The 14,112-nt window shown below is 48.7% G+C and overlaps 2 protein-coding genes across 2 annotated transcripts in view; one reads left to right on the forward strand and one right to left on the reverse strand.

The window, feature by feature from the left end:
• Positions 1 to 2,667, reverse strand: part of Ttll1 (TTL family tubulin polyglutamylase complex subunit L1) — a 37,568-nt gene extending 34,901 nt beyond the window's left edge. Inside the window, exon 1 of the mRNA XM_052160157.1 lies at positions 2,586 to 2,667. The gene's annotated coding sequence lies outside the window, so the exon portion shown is untranslated. The remainder of the gene's footprint in view (positions 1 to 2,585) is intronic.
• Positions 2,668 to 12,632: 9,965 nt separating this feature from the next.
• Positions 12,633 to 12,988, forward strand: Atp5mgl (ATP synthase membrane subunit g like). Its single transcript, XM_052160167.1, is given in 2 exon segments — positions 12,633 to 12,762; positions 12,764 to 12,988. Coding segments are annotated over 2 exon segments (297 nt in total). The 5' UTR covers positions 12,633 to 12,664; the 3' UTR covers positions 12,963 to 12,988.
• The last annotated feature ends 1,124 nt before the right edge of the window (positions 12,989 to 14,112 follow it).

Consider the following 14,112-nt stretch of genomic DNA (forward strand, 5'->3'; position numbering starts at 1 on the left):
AATCCCAAAGCATGTGTATACACAGTACACACAGGTTAGCAAGAAACAAACATAATACAAATCCAGGTGTAAACTCTCAGCTACTTCCCCTGCACCATGTCTGCCTGCGCTGCCATGCTCCCTGTCAACAAAATGGTCTGATCTCTGAAACTGTAAATCAGTCCCCGAATGAATGCTTTATGGTATAAGAGCTGCCTTGATCATAATGTCTCTTCCCAGCAATAGAACAGTGACTAAGACAAAGTGTGAGGCCCTGGGTGAATAAGATCCTGATGGTGATGATGGTGGTGGTGATGATGGTGGTGGTGATGATGGTAGAGGTGGTGGTGGTGATGGTGGTGGTGGTGGTGATGGTAGAGGAGGTGGTGGTGGTGGTGGTGGTGATGGTGGTATTGTGCTGGGCATGATGGCTTACAAGCGCTGTCCTGAGCAACCTAGACTAACCGAATGAATGAATGAATGAATGAATGAATGAACAAATGAATGAATAAGAAACTGAATCTGCAGTTCAATGGGTAGAGTGCTCAACTGGTATGTATGATGCCAAGGACTCAATCCTAGTACAAAATAAAATGGAACATGGCCCATGGGTGGCACATGCTTATAATCCCAGCATCTGAGAGGTAGAGGCTGGAGACTTAGATGTTCACGATCAAGTGGGCAGTGGTGGTGTATGCCTTTAAGCCCAGCACTCAGGAGACAGAGGCGGGAGAATCTCTGTGAGTTAGAGGTCTGCCTGAGTTCCAGGACATCCAAGGCTACACAGAGAAACACTGTCTCAAAAAACAACTACAATGATAAAAAAGTTCAAGGTCATCCGTGGCTATTTACTGAGGTTAGCCTGGTCTACATGAGACCTCTCTCAAAACCCCCCCCAAAAAAAAAAAAAAAAAAAAAGGACAGGAGAGACGCTTTAGGCTCTCACTTTTAAAACCACGGACATGCAAATAGGTACTATATTAAAATCTTAATTATATATAATTTTTTTTATTTTTAAGATATTTACTTTTGGGAGCTGGAGAGATAGCTCAGCAGGTAAGAGCACTGACTACTCTTCTGAAGGTCATGAGTTCAAATCCCAGCAACCACATGGTGGCTCACAACTATATGTAAAGAGATCTGATGCTCTCTTCTGGTGTCTGAAGACAGCTACAGTGTACTTACATATAATAAATAAATCTTTTTTATTTATTTTCTCAATTCTTTGTTTACATTCCAAATGCTTTCCCCTTTCCCGGTTCCCCCCTCCCCATATGTCCCAAAATAAATAAATCTTTAAAAAAAGATTTAAAAAACCAGTTGTTGTTGTTGTTGTTTTTAAAGATATTTACTTTTGAGCAAGATGATCTTGCTATGTCTCTCTGGCTGGCCTGGAATTCTCTATGTCGATGGACTCATGGTGATCCACCTGCCTCTGCCTCCTGAGTGTTGGGACTAAAGGCATGCACCACTATACTTGGCTAAATATATCTGATTTTTAAAAAGGATCTGGATTGTTTCTCAAATTTTTAAAGCCATTTTAAAGAATGAGGTTCTCTCTTACTGTTAAGATGTCTAAACTGAGGAACTAGTCTTAATCCAGGATGAATCCACTTTTGGATTTGGCTTTCTGCCCAAACAGCCATCTGCTTTTATGTCTGCCCCACGACTAGAAGGCTAGACAACGTTACCAACAAAAACACTGAGAAATTCTTGGAAGATCCAAAAATGAACAAGTGTGGAAGTCCCAATTAAAAAGGGAAATACAAACACTCAAAAGGAAAGTAGGTTTTCATGTGAGCCCTTGGAATTAGCCCCTCCCCCCCACCCTGCCCCAGTGAGGAAGGGGCCATGGGAAGGTAGGGAGGTAGGAAGGAGTCACTCGCTGAAACAGTCTCCTGAGGGAGCAGCCGGTATGGCTGATGTAGGCAGAAGCCGTCAGAGATGCTAGAAGCCCATCTAATGCTTTAAGGCAGTGGTTTTCAACCTTCCTAACGCTGCGACCCTTTAATACAGTTCCTCATGTCATGGTGACCTCCAACCATAAGATTATTTTTGTTGCTACTTGATGATCACAATGTTACTACTGTTATGAATAGCAATGTAAATATCTGATATGCAGCATGTCTGCTATGCGACCCCTGTGAAAGGGCCCTTCATCCCCAAGGGGTTGCAACCCACAACTTTGAGACAGGCACAATGAAACTCAGCAAAAGAGTTGAACAAGATGCCAGGCAGTGGTGGTGCACACCTCTAATCCCAGCACTTGGGAGGCAGAGGCAGGCAAATCTCTGAGTCAGTCTGGTCTATAGACACAGTTACAGAACAACAAGGGCTACACAGAGAAACCCTGTCTTAAAAGAAACCAGCTGGGCGGTGGTAGCACACGCCTGTAATTCCAGCACTCTGGGAGGCAGAGGCAGGCGGCTTTCTAAGTTCAAGGCCAGCCTGGTCTACAGAGAGAGTTCCAGGACAGCTAGGGCTATACAGAGAAACCCTGTCTCCAAAAAAACCAAATCCAAAAAACCAAAACCAAAACCAAACCAAACAAACAAAAAACCTCACAGGCCAAGCTGGTGTAGAGGATTCTTCCATGCGACTCTTACCTGTCAGGTGATTTTAGGTTGTGGAAAAGTTGATTCAAAACTGACCTGTAGGCTTCTGTAAAAAGAACGTCATTCTTGGGCTGGGTTGTAGCCCCGCAGCAGAGAACTTGCTGCTGTCAGTGAACAGTTTCCTTAAACAGGAAGGCAAACAACTCAGAATAGCTTTAGGAAGTCCCTGAAACTGATAAGAATTCACTAGGCCCCTCCCTGCCAGAGCTGCAAAGATTCTGAGCCTGGAGCAGCAGCCTGGGAAAGCAGAAACCAGAGGAGCTGCCTGGAAGACATTTAGACCAACTGAGGCACCTGCTGAGCTGCCTGCAGGCAGTAGAGGGTGCTCCCTTTCCCAGCTCTGTGAGCTGTCACCCATGCTGGGTGGGCTTTGGTGACGTTGCAGTCTTTGAGCCATTTCTACCTCTATAAGTAACCCCAGTAAACCTTATGGTTCACCAAGTTGAACTTTCATGGTATCCATACTTTGGTCTGTATGGTATCCATACCGAGGCTCCCTCTATTGGGTGAATACACTTGTGTATAGCATCTCCCCAAAAGATTTATCGTTTAACACATGCTTAGCGTGTACATACAAGGTGTGGGCTTAGTCTCTGGGGAAGCTGTGGTGTGGTGGGACTGTCCATTTGTCTGTGATCTGTATGACACACATTTTGTATTCAGTCACTAGTACAGATTTTTGGGGGTTTTTTTTGGTTTTTGGTTTTTGGTTTTTTTGGATTTTTTTTTTTTTTTTTTTGAAACAGGGTTTCTCTGTATAGTCTTGGCTGTCCTGGAACTCACTCTGTAGACCAGACTGGCCTCCAACTCAGAAATCCACCTGCCTCTGCCTCCCAAGTGCTGGGATTACAGGCGTGCACCACCACTGCCCGCTACTATTACAGTTTTCTTTTCACCAATAAGAAGGCTGTGAAATGGGGCTGGAAAGATGGCTCAGCAGCTAAGAGTATTTACTGTTCTTGTAGACAGAGGATGGCAGCTCGGCTCCCAGCGCCCACGTGGCAACTCACAACCCTCTGCAAGTTCAGCTGTAGGGACTCAAATGCCCCCACCCCTTTGGCATTGCATGGGCGTAGTGTACACACGTCGGTGCAGACAAGAAACCCATATACATAAAAATCAAAATAAATACATCTTTTAGAAAAACGAAAATAGAGGATGTTGTGAAAACCTGTAGCTCTTCTGAATAGAAGAGCCTGGAATTGAAGCTCGGAGGTCTGATCATTTCTGCTACAGAACCCCCTGACCTTCAGCTAGGGCTGGTGTGCCCTGTTTCTTAAATCCCCACCCCCATGCGCTTCCAGATCCTGGTGCCTTTAACATTCCTAATCATTTACCTTTAGCACCACCTAGTGGAGACGTTTAGTATAATCGGCTCCCCAGAAGTTCCTCTGAGGCGCTGGCTTCTGGGTTTGCATCCCAGGGCCGACCTTGTGGAGAGCGGAGGGAAACTGCATGGCACTCCCCGGCCTTGCCCCTGCTGCCTCCTGGAAGATATTCAGTAAGCCTTGTCGTGTGGATGAGACTCACTGCGGAGGTGAGATGCGGAGGCTCGCTACAGGGCGGTGTGTACAAAGAAGCATTTGAAAATCCCCAAGTGGGGACACTATCCTAGGATATGCTGGAGTCCAGAACTGACCCTTGCCCAGAGACAGCCGAGAGGCTCAGAATGCTACTGCGGTCCTGACCTTGAGGTTGGCAGGTAGGGAACCAGTTCCTGGGAACAAATCTGGCAGGGTACAGCTACTCCAGGCATGAGTGCGCAAGCGCAGATCTCATCTTCACCTCCCAGGTCCGCACCAGCAGCTTACAGATCCTGTAGAGGTGAGGCTGAGGGACCAAGAGGACATTTCAACCTGGAAAGCGCTGTAGAATCAATCGCCGGTGGGCAGGACTTCACCTGGCACCCTTCCAGGAACAGCAGCTGAGAGAGCTGCTCCCTGGTGGGGCCTTGCTGCCTATTCCCCCGCCCCCATTTCTTACATGCACCCCTCCCCCGACACCGCCTGGCTCTACCCCTTGTGTCTTCATCCTGGGCTTAGCCCCTCTTCTTCATTGTGTAAAGTTGAGCAGGTGTTCTGTCTGTGAGGAGGAAGGAATGAGGACGTATCCCGGAGAGCTGCCCTGAAACTTGTAGACAATTCCTCCCTATGTAGCCCTCCTCTGGAATGACCTTAGAAAGCCAACGTTTGTTTTTAATGCAAGAGCAACCTCAAGTAAGGACCACTGTCCAGAGCTGTCTCTTCACCCTAGAGCAAAGCCAAGGTTCGAGGTTCAGTTTCCCTGTTGAGTCAGGGTAGGGCAAAGGGTTGGAAGGGTAGTGACCAGAAACCAGACCCATTCTATCAGACTGGGAAATCTGGCCCCACTCCTCACCTTCCAGTCTCTCCACACCCCAGCCTTCAGCATAGTTAGCAGGAGCCAGCTGACAGGATAAAGCAGAGGTACCCAAAAGTCAGGCTTTGCTCCCCGCGTCACCTACAGCCCCGGCCTCTTGTTCTGTTTGGATTTTGGTTTTGGTTTTCCATATTGCCTGAAAGTGGACCAGTGTAAGCCGCAGAGAGCTAGCGGGTACCAGAAGAGAGGTAAGCCTCTCGGGAAGGAGGCTCCTTCTTTGATGTACTTTCTTCTATAGAAGGCAGAGGCAAGTAGGCTGGTCAACAGAGGCTGAGTGGAGCTGGCAGACCAGAGAGGCTCAGGGAGTCTAGGTGTCCCTGAGCCTGTCATTTGGACCCAGCAGGTCACATGTCTGCTTCACCAGCCTGTGTAGGGCTGCTCCTCTGAGTCCCAAAGTGTTACAAAGGAAGACTGTGAAGGACTGAGGGAAGACTGGCCTCCTATAAGGAGTTCACAGGGATACCGTCAGACGTCCCCCGGCCTCAGCATCCCACCAGGGATATAGTGAGACCCTCTCTGAGGAAAATGTCTCAGGCTCAGATCTTCTTTCCTGATCTATGTCTTCCAGGATCCTGGGTCTTGAGTTGTCTCCCCAGAACGGGTTTTGCACTTGGCCTTGTGTGCTGTGGAGCAGACAGACTTTTACCACTATAAGCTGTGTGAAGTACATAGCCCTGGCTTGTGACAAACTCTGTCCCCTCCCTAAGCCTCATCTCTGGACTTTTCACACATCCTTTCTGCAGACAGCACCCGAGGCCCTTAGAGACCAGGCAACTGGAAAGGTGACTTTGCCATTTTGTTATAGAGTACGCCCTGAGGCCTGGGAAGTGGGACTCTGATCTCGAAGCCCGCCACCCAGGGCCTCCCCGAGGCACTCCGAGCTCCATACCCAAGTCCTGTGGAACACAGAGGAACCACCCAATGGTTGAGAGGCTGGGTCAGGTACCCAGATCCTCTGAGTCTAAACATAGTTAGCCTCAGGGACCATGGGAAACCTTGGCCAGGAGTTCCCGTTGAGATGGCCTCTATTTGAAAGGTTGCATCTCCATTTTGTGCCTTCTTTTAGAACTTTAGTCCAGCCCCCAAAGAAGATGGACAGTTAAAAAAATGAAACAAACAAACAAAAACAAAAAACAAACCTGTACTGCCCTTACAGAGGCCCCAGGGTCAGTTCTCTGCCCCTGCATGCCAGTTCCCATGTAACTGCAGTTCCAAAGGAGACAATGCCCTCCTCTGACCTTTGGGGGAAACCAGGCACACACGTATAGATGCAGTCAAAGCATTCCTACACATACAATAAATAAATCTAAAAATAAAATGGAAAGGACTCTGGCCTCTACACTGGTTGCTGAGTTTTTCCTTTCCGGTTGCAACTGCTTCCTCTAGGAGTTCCTGAGGGATAAAGGTGGCAGGTCTTCCATGAGTCCCCAGAACCACACTGAGGGGGTACAGGGAGCTTTGAGAATGTTCCTGTGAGGGCCTGTAATGGTTTGGATATGCTTGGCCCAGGGAGTGGCACTATGAGAAGGTGTGGCCCCTTTTGGAATAGATGTGGTCCTGTTAGAGTAGGTGTGTCACTGTGGGTGTGGCCTTTAAGACCCTCACCCAAGCCACCTGGAAGTCAGTCTTCTCCTAGCAGCCTTCAGATGAAGATGTAGAACTCTCAGCTCCTCCTGCCCCATGCCTGCCCGGATGCTGCCATGCTCCTGCCTTACTGATAATGGACTGAACCTCTGAGCCTGTAAGCCAGCCCCAATTAAAAGTTGTCGTTTATAAGTCTTGCCTCGGTCATGCTGCCTGTTCACAGCAGTGAAACCCGAACTAAGACAGAGACCTAGAAGCTGGGAGTCACACACTGTTGAGTTCAGATGAGGACTGTGTAAGAAAGCCAACCCCCTGTGACCTCAACTTCCTCACTCTGAAATTAGGCTGTGACATGATGTGACAGGATACAGAGAAGGAGAAAGATAAGTGGTTCCCTAGGGCTTTGCAACCATGAAGGCAGGAGGCCAGGTAGAGCCAGCAGCTTCCAGACTGTCTGGGCTTGTGTTAGTTAGGGTTTCTCCTGCTGTGATTTAAAAAAATAAATAAAAGGCCTATTTTGCCTTAGGCTGTATGAGCCCATCATCCAATAAAGTTCGTGCCAGAACTCAAGCCGGACCTGGAGGCAGGAGCTGATGCAGAGGCCTTGGAGGGGCGCTGCTTGCTGGCTTGTTCCTCGTGGCTTGCTCAGCCTGCTTTCTCATAGCACCCAGGACCACCACTCATAGCCCAAGGATGGCACTGCCCACTGCCCACAGTGACCTTGGTGCTCACACATTAATCGTCAATCAAGAAAACACAACCCAGGCTTGACCACAAACTAATCTGATGGGGACTCTTCCAAAAGGCTCTAGCTTGTGTCAAGCTGACATAAAACCAGATAACCCAAGGCCCAACACAAGCCTCCTTAGGACTTGCCTGCTAAACCCCCTCAACTCCACACACACACCTGCTCAGCCCAGGCGGAGTGCTTGCCAAGGGCAGATAGAATCGTGCTCAACAGGGTCCTTTCTCAAGCAAAGCACCAGACCAGCCTTTCTTTCTTTAAAAAGAAAAAAAAATCTGGCAGCACATACCTTTAATCCCAGCATTCACGAGGCAAAACCAAATGGATCTCTCTGAGTTCAAGGCCAGCTTGGTCTACAGGGTGAGTTTCAGGACAGTCAGGGCTACACGGAGAAACCCTGTCTCAAACCCAAACCCCCACCCAAATTGTGTGCTTGCCCTCTTTCTTTTCTCTGTCTCTGTGTCTCTCTGTGAGTGCACACATGTGTACACACATGTACATGCATGCATGTACCCTCAGAGGCCAGCAAAAAAGCACCAGATCCCCTGGAGCTGGAGTTATAGGTCGTTGGGTACCAGATGTTGAGAACCAAGTGCACATCCTCTGTAAGAGCAGCATCTCTCTGCCTGCTGCATCAATCACCTCTTCTGCAGGGAGAGCAGTGTTTCCGGAGGAATGTCCACACTTGGGATTTCCTAACCTTGCTCCTATGACCTTCCCATACCCTTACCTGAAATATCTAGTATGCTAGGGTTAAGTGCCAATTTTACACAATTGACAGTCATCAGGGAGGTGGGTCTCTGGGCACGCTGGTGGAGGTTATCTTAGATTAATGGGCATGGTGTCACTCCCTGGCTGGGGTCCTGGGCTGTACAAAGGGAGAATGGGGGCTGGACAGCAAAGTTGTCTTCGTTTCAGTCTTCTTCCTGAGTGCAGATGGAGGAGTCTTCCTCCTCCTGCCAGCATGTCCTCTCTGCCTGCTGTCAAATCCCTATCTTCATGCCCCCCTCCCCCGCCTCCACTCCCTCCCCCTGCGCCGTCCCTGACTGGGACCCTCTGGAACTGTGAGCAACTTTTGTCCCTTAAGTTACTTTTGTTAGAGCATTTTGTCACAGAAATGAGAAACTAGCCGGGCAGTGGTAGCCTTTAATCCCAGCAGAGAGAGAATGAGCTAAGCACAGGTGAGAAGGAGCCAGAGAATGAGGAGGTTAGAACAGATTGCCAGGGTTAAGGTGAGGCTGAGCAGAGCACTCAGGAGACGCCCAGAGAAACCAGACTGAAGAGTTTTGAAACAGAATGGCTGAGTTGAACCAGCTAGAGCTCAGAAAGAACTAAAAAGGGGTGAGTTTATTCAGCAGATTGTATGGAGGCTAGGAGCTTCCAGGACTAGGCTTAGGTTAGCAGATGGAGGCAGAAATCCTCAGAGATGATCAGGAGCAGGAGAATAAAAGATACACTTACAGAGGATTATCCCACTCTGTCTCCATACCCATGCGCCTGTACACATGCGCACACCACAGATACATAATAAAGCTTTATCTACATTGCCTTTGCACTTCAAGGGAACACAGTAACATATGAATCTCCGCAGAGGAAAAGACATGCCTGCAGAACTTTAAAGAAAAAAAGAATAGATGATTTCCTGTGAGAGGAAAAGTCCAGAAATGCTCCACCTGCCCCCAACCATTGGTCCTCTTCGTTCTTTGAGCAGGAGACTGAGAAAGGAAAGCCCAATGGGCAGGGATGGCAAGCTGGTTCCTGCCTCCCATGGAACCTTGCGAGCGACCTGCCTGACCTGGTGTTCCTCTGTGACGTGGAGATAACAGGGCTGTGAGGCTGGATGAAACAAAAGTCTCTCCACTGTGAGACAGACCCCGGCTTAGCACCCTTTGTGGATTCAGCGGAGCAATCACATTCAAGGACCTGCCTTCCTAGGCAGAGGAGAGGAGGGAGCTGGGCCAGAAGAGGCCCTTCTCAGGATGTCCTGAGAGCAGACATGTGGCCAGCCATCACTGTCCGTGCCTGCTGAAGGTGTGTGGTGAGTTTCTGGGGCTGTAATTGTTTTTGAGAAAACCTGCTATCATACTGATAAGCTGCCTGTCAAAGGATGTTATTTCTGGATGGGAGGAGATCCCACAGGGCTGGGACTTCTTCCTGTCTGCACCACGTCGATCCACTGCTTCCCACCCGACCTGACTTGTATGATAACCAGGGACATCCACAGACTGTTGCTCAAGGCCTCCACGCTGCTGCAGGGCCAGCTATCTCAGGACCCTGGATTCCTGGAATTGTCTGACAGAGTGGAGGTCTGTTCTCTATCCCCTGACAAGCCACACACGCCAAAACAGGTTATTTTGGTCACGCCAGCCACTGGCTCTTGGCCTGACTTGTGTCTATATTAAATTGCTATTGAATACCCATGCCACTGGGATAAGCAAGCTGCACTGTCTATTCTGCCAGAACTGTTTTACAATGACGATTCTTTTTGTCACTGGTGAAGCTGGCCTTGCCCAGAGCAGCATGGGCTCAGCTTGTCAGCTCTCCTGGCAGCTGGCAGGCAGGATCTTGGTGATCCTCATCTTTTAACATTTTTTAGTCTGGTCTGTTGTCCTTCACGGACTTGGATTTTATTTCGTACCGATATTTTGTTTCCCTACCAAAACCCGCACGAATGGTAAACGTCTGACTCGGTGCGTGTTGACCTCTGTGTCTGTCACCCAAGAAGCTCTCTTGGGTCCTCTTCTCACGACCCCTGTCTCCATCATTTTCCCTTCTCTCCCGAGGTGACCTTTGCCTTGTCTCAGACTTCATGTAAGCGTAACCATGGTGCAGAGGAGAGAGCTCAACCGGCAAAGCCATTGCTACGTTCAGTCACAGCACCCACGTCGAGATCTGACTGTGGCGGTGCTGCCTCGAACCCGTGTTGGGAAGTCAGGGATAGCGAGATCCTGGGCATAGCTAGCTAGCCCCACTGGGGACCGGCAGGCCCAGTAGAAGGCATGAACTCCACCAACCAAGCTGTACCCCAAGCCCCCATTCTTCCATATTTGAGGCAGGAGCTTTCACTGTGTAGCCCAGGCTGGCCTGAAACTCTCACTCCTCCTGCTTCAATCTGTAGAATGTGGATTGCCGGTGCCACTGCACCAGACTCTGCCGGTATTTGTGAAACAAAGGATCCAAAGACAGCTCAAGGCCACAACGTGGCCTGAAGGTTGGTGTCAGCTGGGCCACAGACACAGGGGGCACGGGCACAGAAGGCTGCGGGATTATGAGAATCCAGAGGCAGCTGTGAGTAGCACCTATGGATTAAGGACCCCAGAGAAGAAAGGGGCAAGTCCCTGAGTCTGGTCCTGTCAGGGAGCAGGGTGCGTGGCCTAGTGTTTCAGGGGCAGAACATGGGATCTACACGGTGAAGGAGAGAACCGGCCTCTGAGGGTTGACCTCTGACCTTCACACGCATATTCCCCTCTCCAACAGAATGAATGAATAAATGTTTTAAAAGAACATGGAAGGGAAGGGAAGAGCAAGTGCAGAGCCCGGGGCGGAAGGTGGCGTCTCCACTGCCATGGCTTTTCTACCTCTTGCAATTATGGAGCGCCAACAGGAAGCCACACCCTTATTTAAGTGGTTTTGCCCCATTTCCCTTCGTTTGTCTTTCTTTCTTCCTTCCTTCCTTTCTTCCTCTTACTTTCTTTAGACTGGGTCTCTTGTACCCCCAGGCTGTCCTGGCACTCACTGTAAGACTGCATATGGAGCCGTGAACTCCTCGGCCTTCCTGCTTCCACTTCTCAAACCCAAGACCACAGGGTATCAGCACACCCAGTTAGTTTTTCTTTCTAATTTGAAACATGGGTTCTCAACCTGGTGGTAGCAGTGCTTGGTGCATGCCTTTATCCTTGCACTAGGGAGGCCGAGGCGGGCAGGTCTCTGTGAGTTCCAGAATAGCCAGGGCTATACAGAGAAACCCTGTCTTGAAAAACAAACAGCCAGGCGGTGGTGGCCCCGCATGCCTTTAATCCCAGCACTTGAGAGGAGGTAGGTGGATTTCTGAGTTTGAGGCCAGCCTGGTCTACAGAGTGAGTTCCAGGACAGCCAGGGCTATACAGAGAAACCATGTCTGGAAAAACAAACCAACCAACCAACCAACCAAACAAACAAACAAATAAACCCCTCCAAATAACGAACTCTTGCTATATTGCCCAGAACCTCCCCGACTTCCCAGTTGCCCCAGCGGCAGGCGGTGCAGGGATGAGTCACTGCACTAGCGTCCAATTTGATCAGCATGTTGCCTTGGGGATCCTGCAGGCTAAATATTTTCACTCTGCCCTCCCCTGGGCCCTTAGGTCCCCATCTGATCTCAAACTGGCCTCCTTCCTCTACCTTGTCCACTGTTTATGAACATTTACCATGTGCCTGGCATTGTGCTCCAGAGGTCCTGGCACACATGCTCAGACCTGTTAGGTCTTTCTGGTCTGTGAGACCCTCTTGTCACTATCTCTCTTCTCTCAGTCTCAATATTCTGCAAAATCATCTGCAAAATGCACTGGCAAATGGCCTTCAAGGTCTCCTGTCCCCAACTCCAGGCTGTGGCAATCCTTGATGGCTATGACCAAAGGTCAGAGTTAATTTCACTTCTGGGCTTGGAGGTGACAGAAGGACCACAAAACAGGAAAGTTCTGAGTGGCAGGTTTGGAAGGACTCTGAGATTAAGTTCTGCCTAGGACCCTCTAACGTGTGTGTGTGTGTGTGTGTGTGTGTGTGTGTGTGTGCTGTCTTCCTGCGTCAGGAGAGCATTTAAGGAACCCCAAGTATCACCTCTCCTGACAGGAGAGGGAATAGCCCAGCTGACTACTTGACAAAGCACACAGTAGGAGGCACCTATCCCAGACCCTGACCTCTGCTACCCCGAGAGGAGCTGACTTGGGATAAACAAGCTTTGTTGTTGTATAGATAGTGGTTACTTTGTAATTCAGGCAGCCCTCCTGACACACCTCATAACACACCTCACCTCAGAACCCCCGGGTCTAGGGAGCTGGAGACTGAACTCTTCCCACTTCACCCATCACTAATTGAGAAAATGCCCCACAGCTGGATCTCATGGAAGCCCTTCCCCAACTGAAGCTCTTTTCTCTGTAACAACTCCAGCCTGTGTCAAGTTGACACACGAAACCAGACAGTACAATTGACCCTTGTCAACTCGACAAACAAACACATCACTCAACCCTTACTTTCTTATTCATCCTCAAGATCTAAATAACTTTAAAAGTCCCACAGTCTTTACATATTAAAAGTTCAATCCTGATTCTGCGGGTGGTTCGGGGAGACGTACCTTCTACCTTAGACCATGGCCAAGTTCATCCGTAACTTCGAGGAGAAGGCACCGTCGATGGTGGCTGCTGCTGTGACTTACTCGAAGCCTCTATTGGCTGTATTTTGGCACTATGGTTCCCCCAACCCCTGGTGAAATCCCTACAGCTATCCAGAATATGAAAAAAATAATTCAAAGTGCTAAAACTGGTAGCTTCAAACACCTTACACTTAAGGAAGCTGGGCTGAATGGTTTGGTGGCCACTGAGGTGTGGATGTGTTTTTTTATCGGAGAGATCATAGACAAACATGGCATTGTTGGCTATGATGTTTGAAGACCAATCTTTAACTTCACATTTGAGTTCTTTGAATGTTCTTGGACCATGTGTAACAGGACTGCTATCTGAATAAAATACTGGGTGTGAAAAAAAAAGTTCAATCCTTTTAAAATCTCCAATATCTTTTAAATTCAAAGTCTCTTAAAAATTCAAAGTCCCGGGCTGGAGAGATGGCTCAGTGGTTAAGAGCACTGACTGCTCTTCCAGAGGTCCTGAGTTCAAATCCCAGCAACCACATGGTGGCTCATAACCATCTATAATGAGATCTGATGCCCTATTCTAGGGTGTCTGAAGACAGCTACAGTGTACTCACATACATAAAATAACTACATATTTTTTAAAAAAAATTCAAAGTCTCTTAACTGTGGGCTCCACTAAAATACTTTCTTCTAGAGGGAAACATATCAGGGCATAGTCACAATCAAAGCAAAACTCAAACTCCAATGGTTCGATGTCTGGGATCCAATTCACGATCTTCTGGGCTCCTCTAAGGGCATGGGTCACTTCTCCAGCTCTGCCCTTTGTAGCACACAGCTTGTCTTCTAGGCTCCAGCTGCCTGTCCTCCACTGCTGCTGCTGCTCTTGGTGGTCATCACATGGCACTGGCATCTCCAAAACACTGCTGTTTTCTGCTGTAACTAGGCTTCACCAATAGCCTCTCATAGGCCATGGTGCCAAGCCTCAATTCCTATGCGTGAATTGCAATGAGTCCTTCAGTCCTGGGCCATCAATTGCAAATGAGGTTGCACCTTCACCAATGGCCTTCCACAGCCTCTCACAGTGCTGAGCCTCAGCTGCTCTTCATGACCCTTTCATGCCTTCAAAACCAGTACCATCTGGGTGACTCTTACACAGTACCAAGTCAGCCATAGCACAAAGTACAACTGTAGCTATCTCTGGAACATAGCCTCTGTGCTCTCAGAAAACACATCCCAGAAGATTTCACCTCAGTGATGCTGGTCTCTTCTTAATCACCACTAATTTCTTAGCTCCAGCTAACCAGCATCAATAGTCCCAGTAACACAAAGGTTTGCTTTAGTGGTTCTGGTATCTTGTTAATCACAGCTGATTCTTCAGCCCAGCTAACCAAAACCACAGAATCTTTACAATCAAAACAGCAACGGCCCTGATAAGAGTCTTAAATTTT

The sequence above is a fragment of the Apodemus sylvaticus genome, chromosome 17 (assembly GCF_947179515.1).
Source record: "Apodemus sylvaticus chromosome 17, mApoSyl1.1, whole genome shotgun sequence".
NCBI classification, from domain to species: domain Eukaryota; kingdom Metazoa; phylum Chordata; class Mammalia; order Rodentia; family Muridae; genus Apodemus; species Apodemus sylvaticus.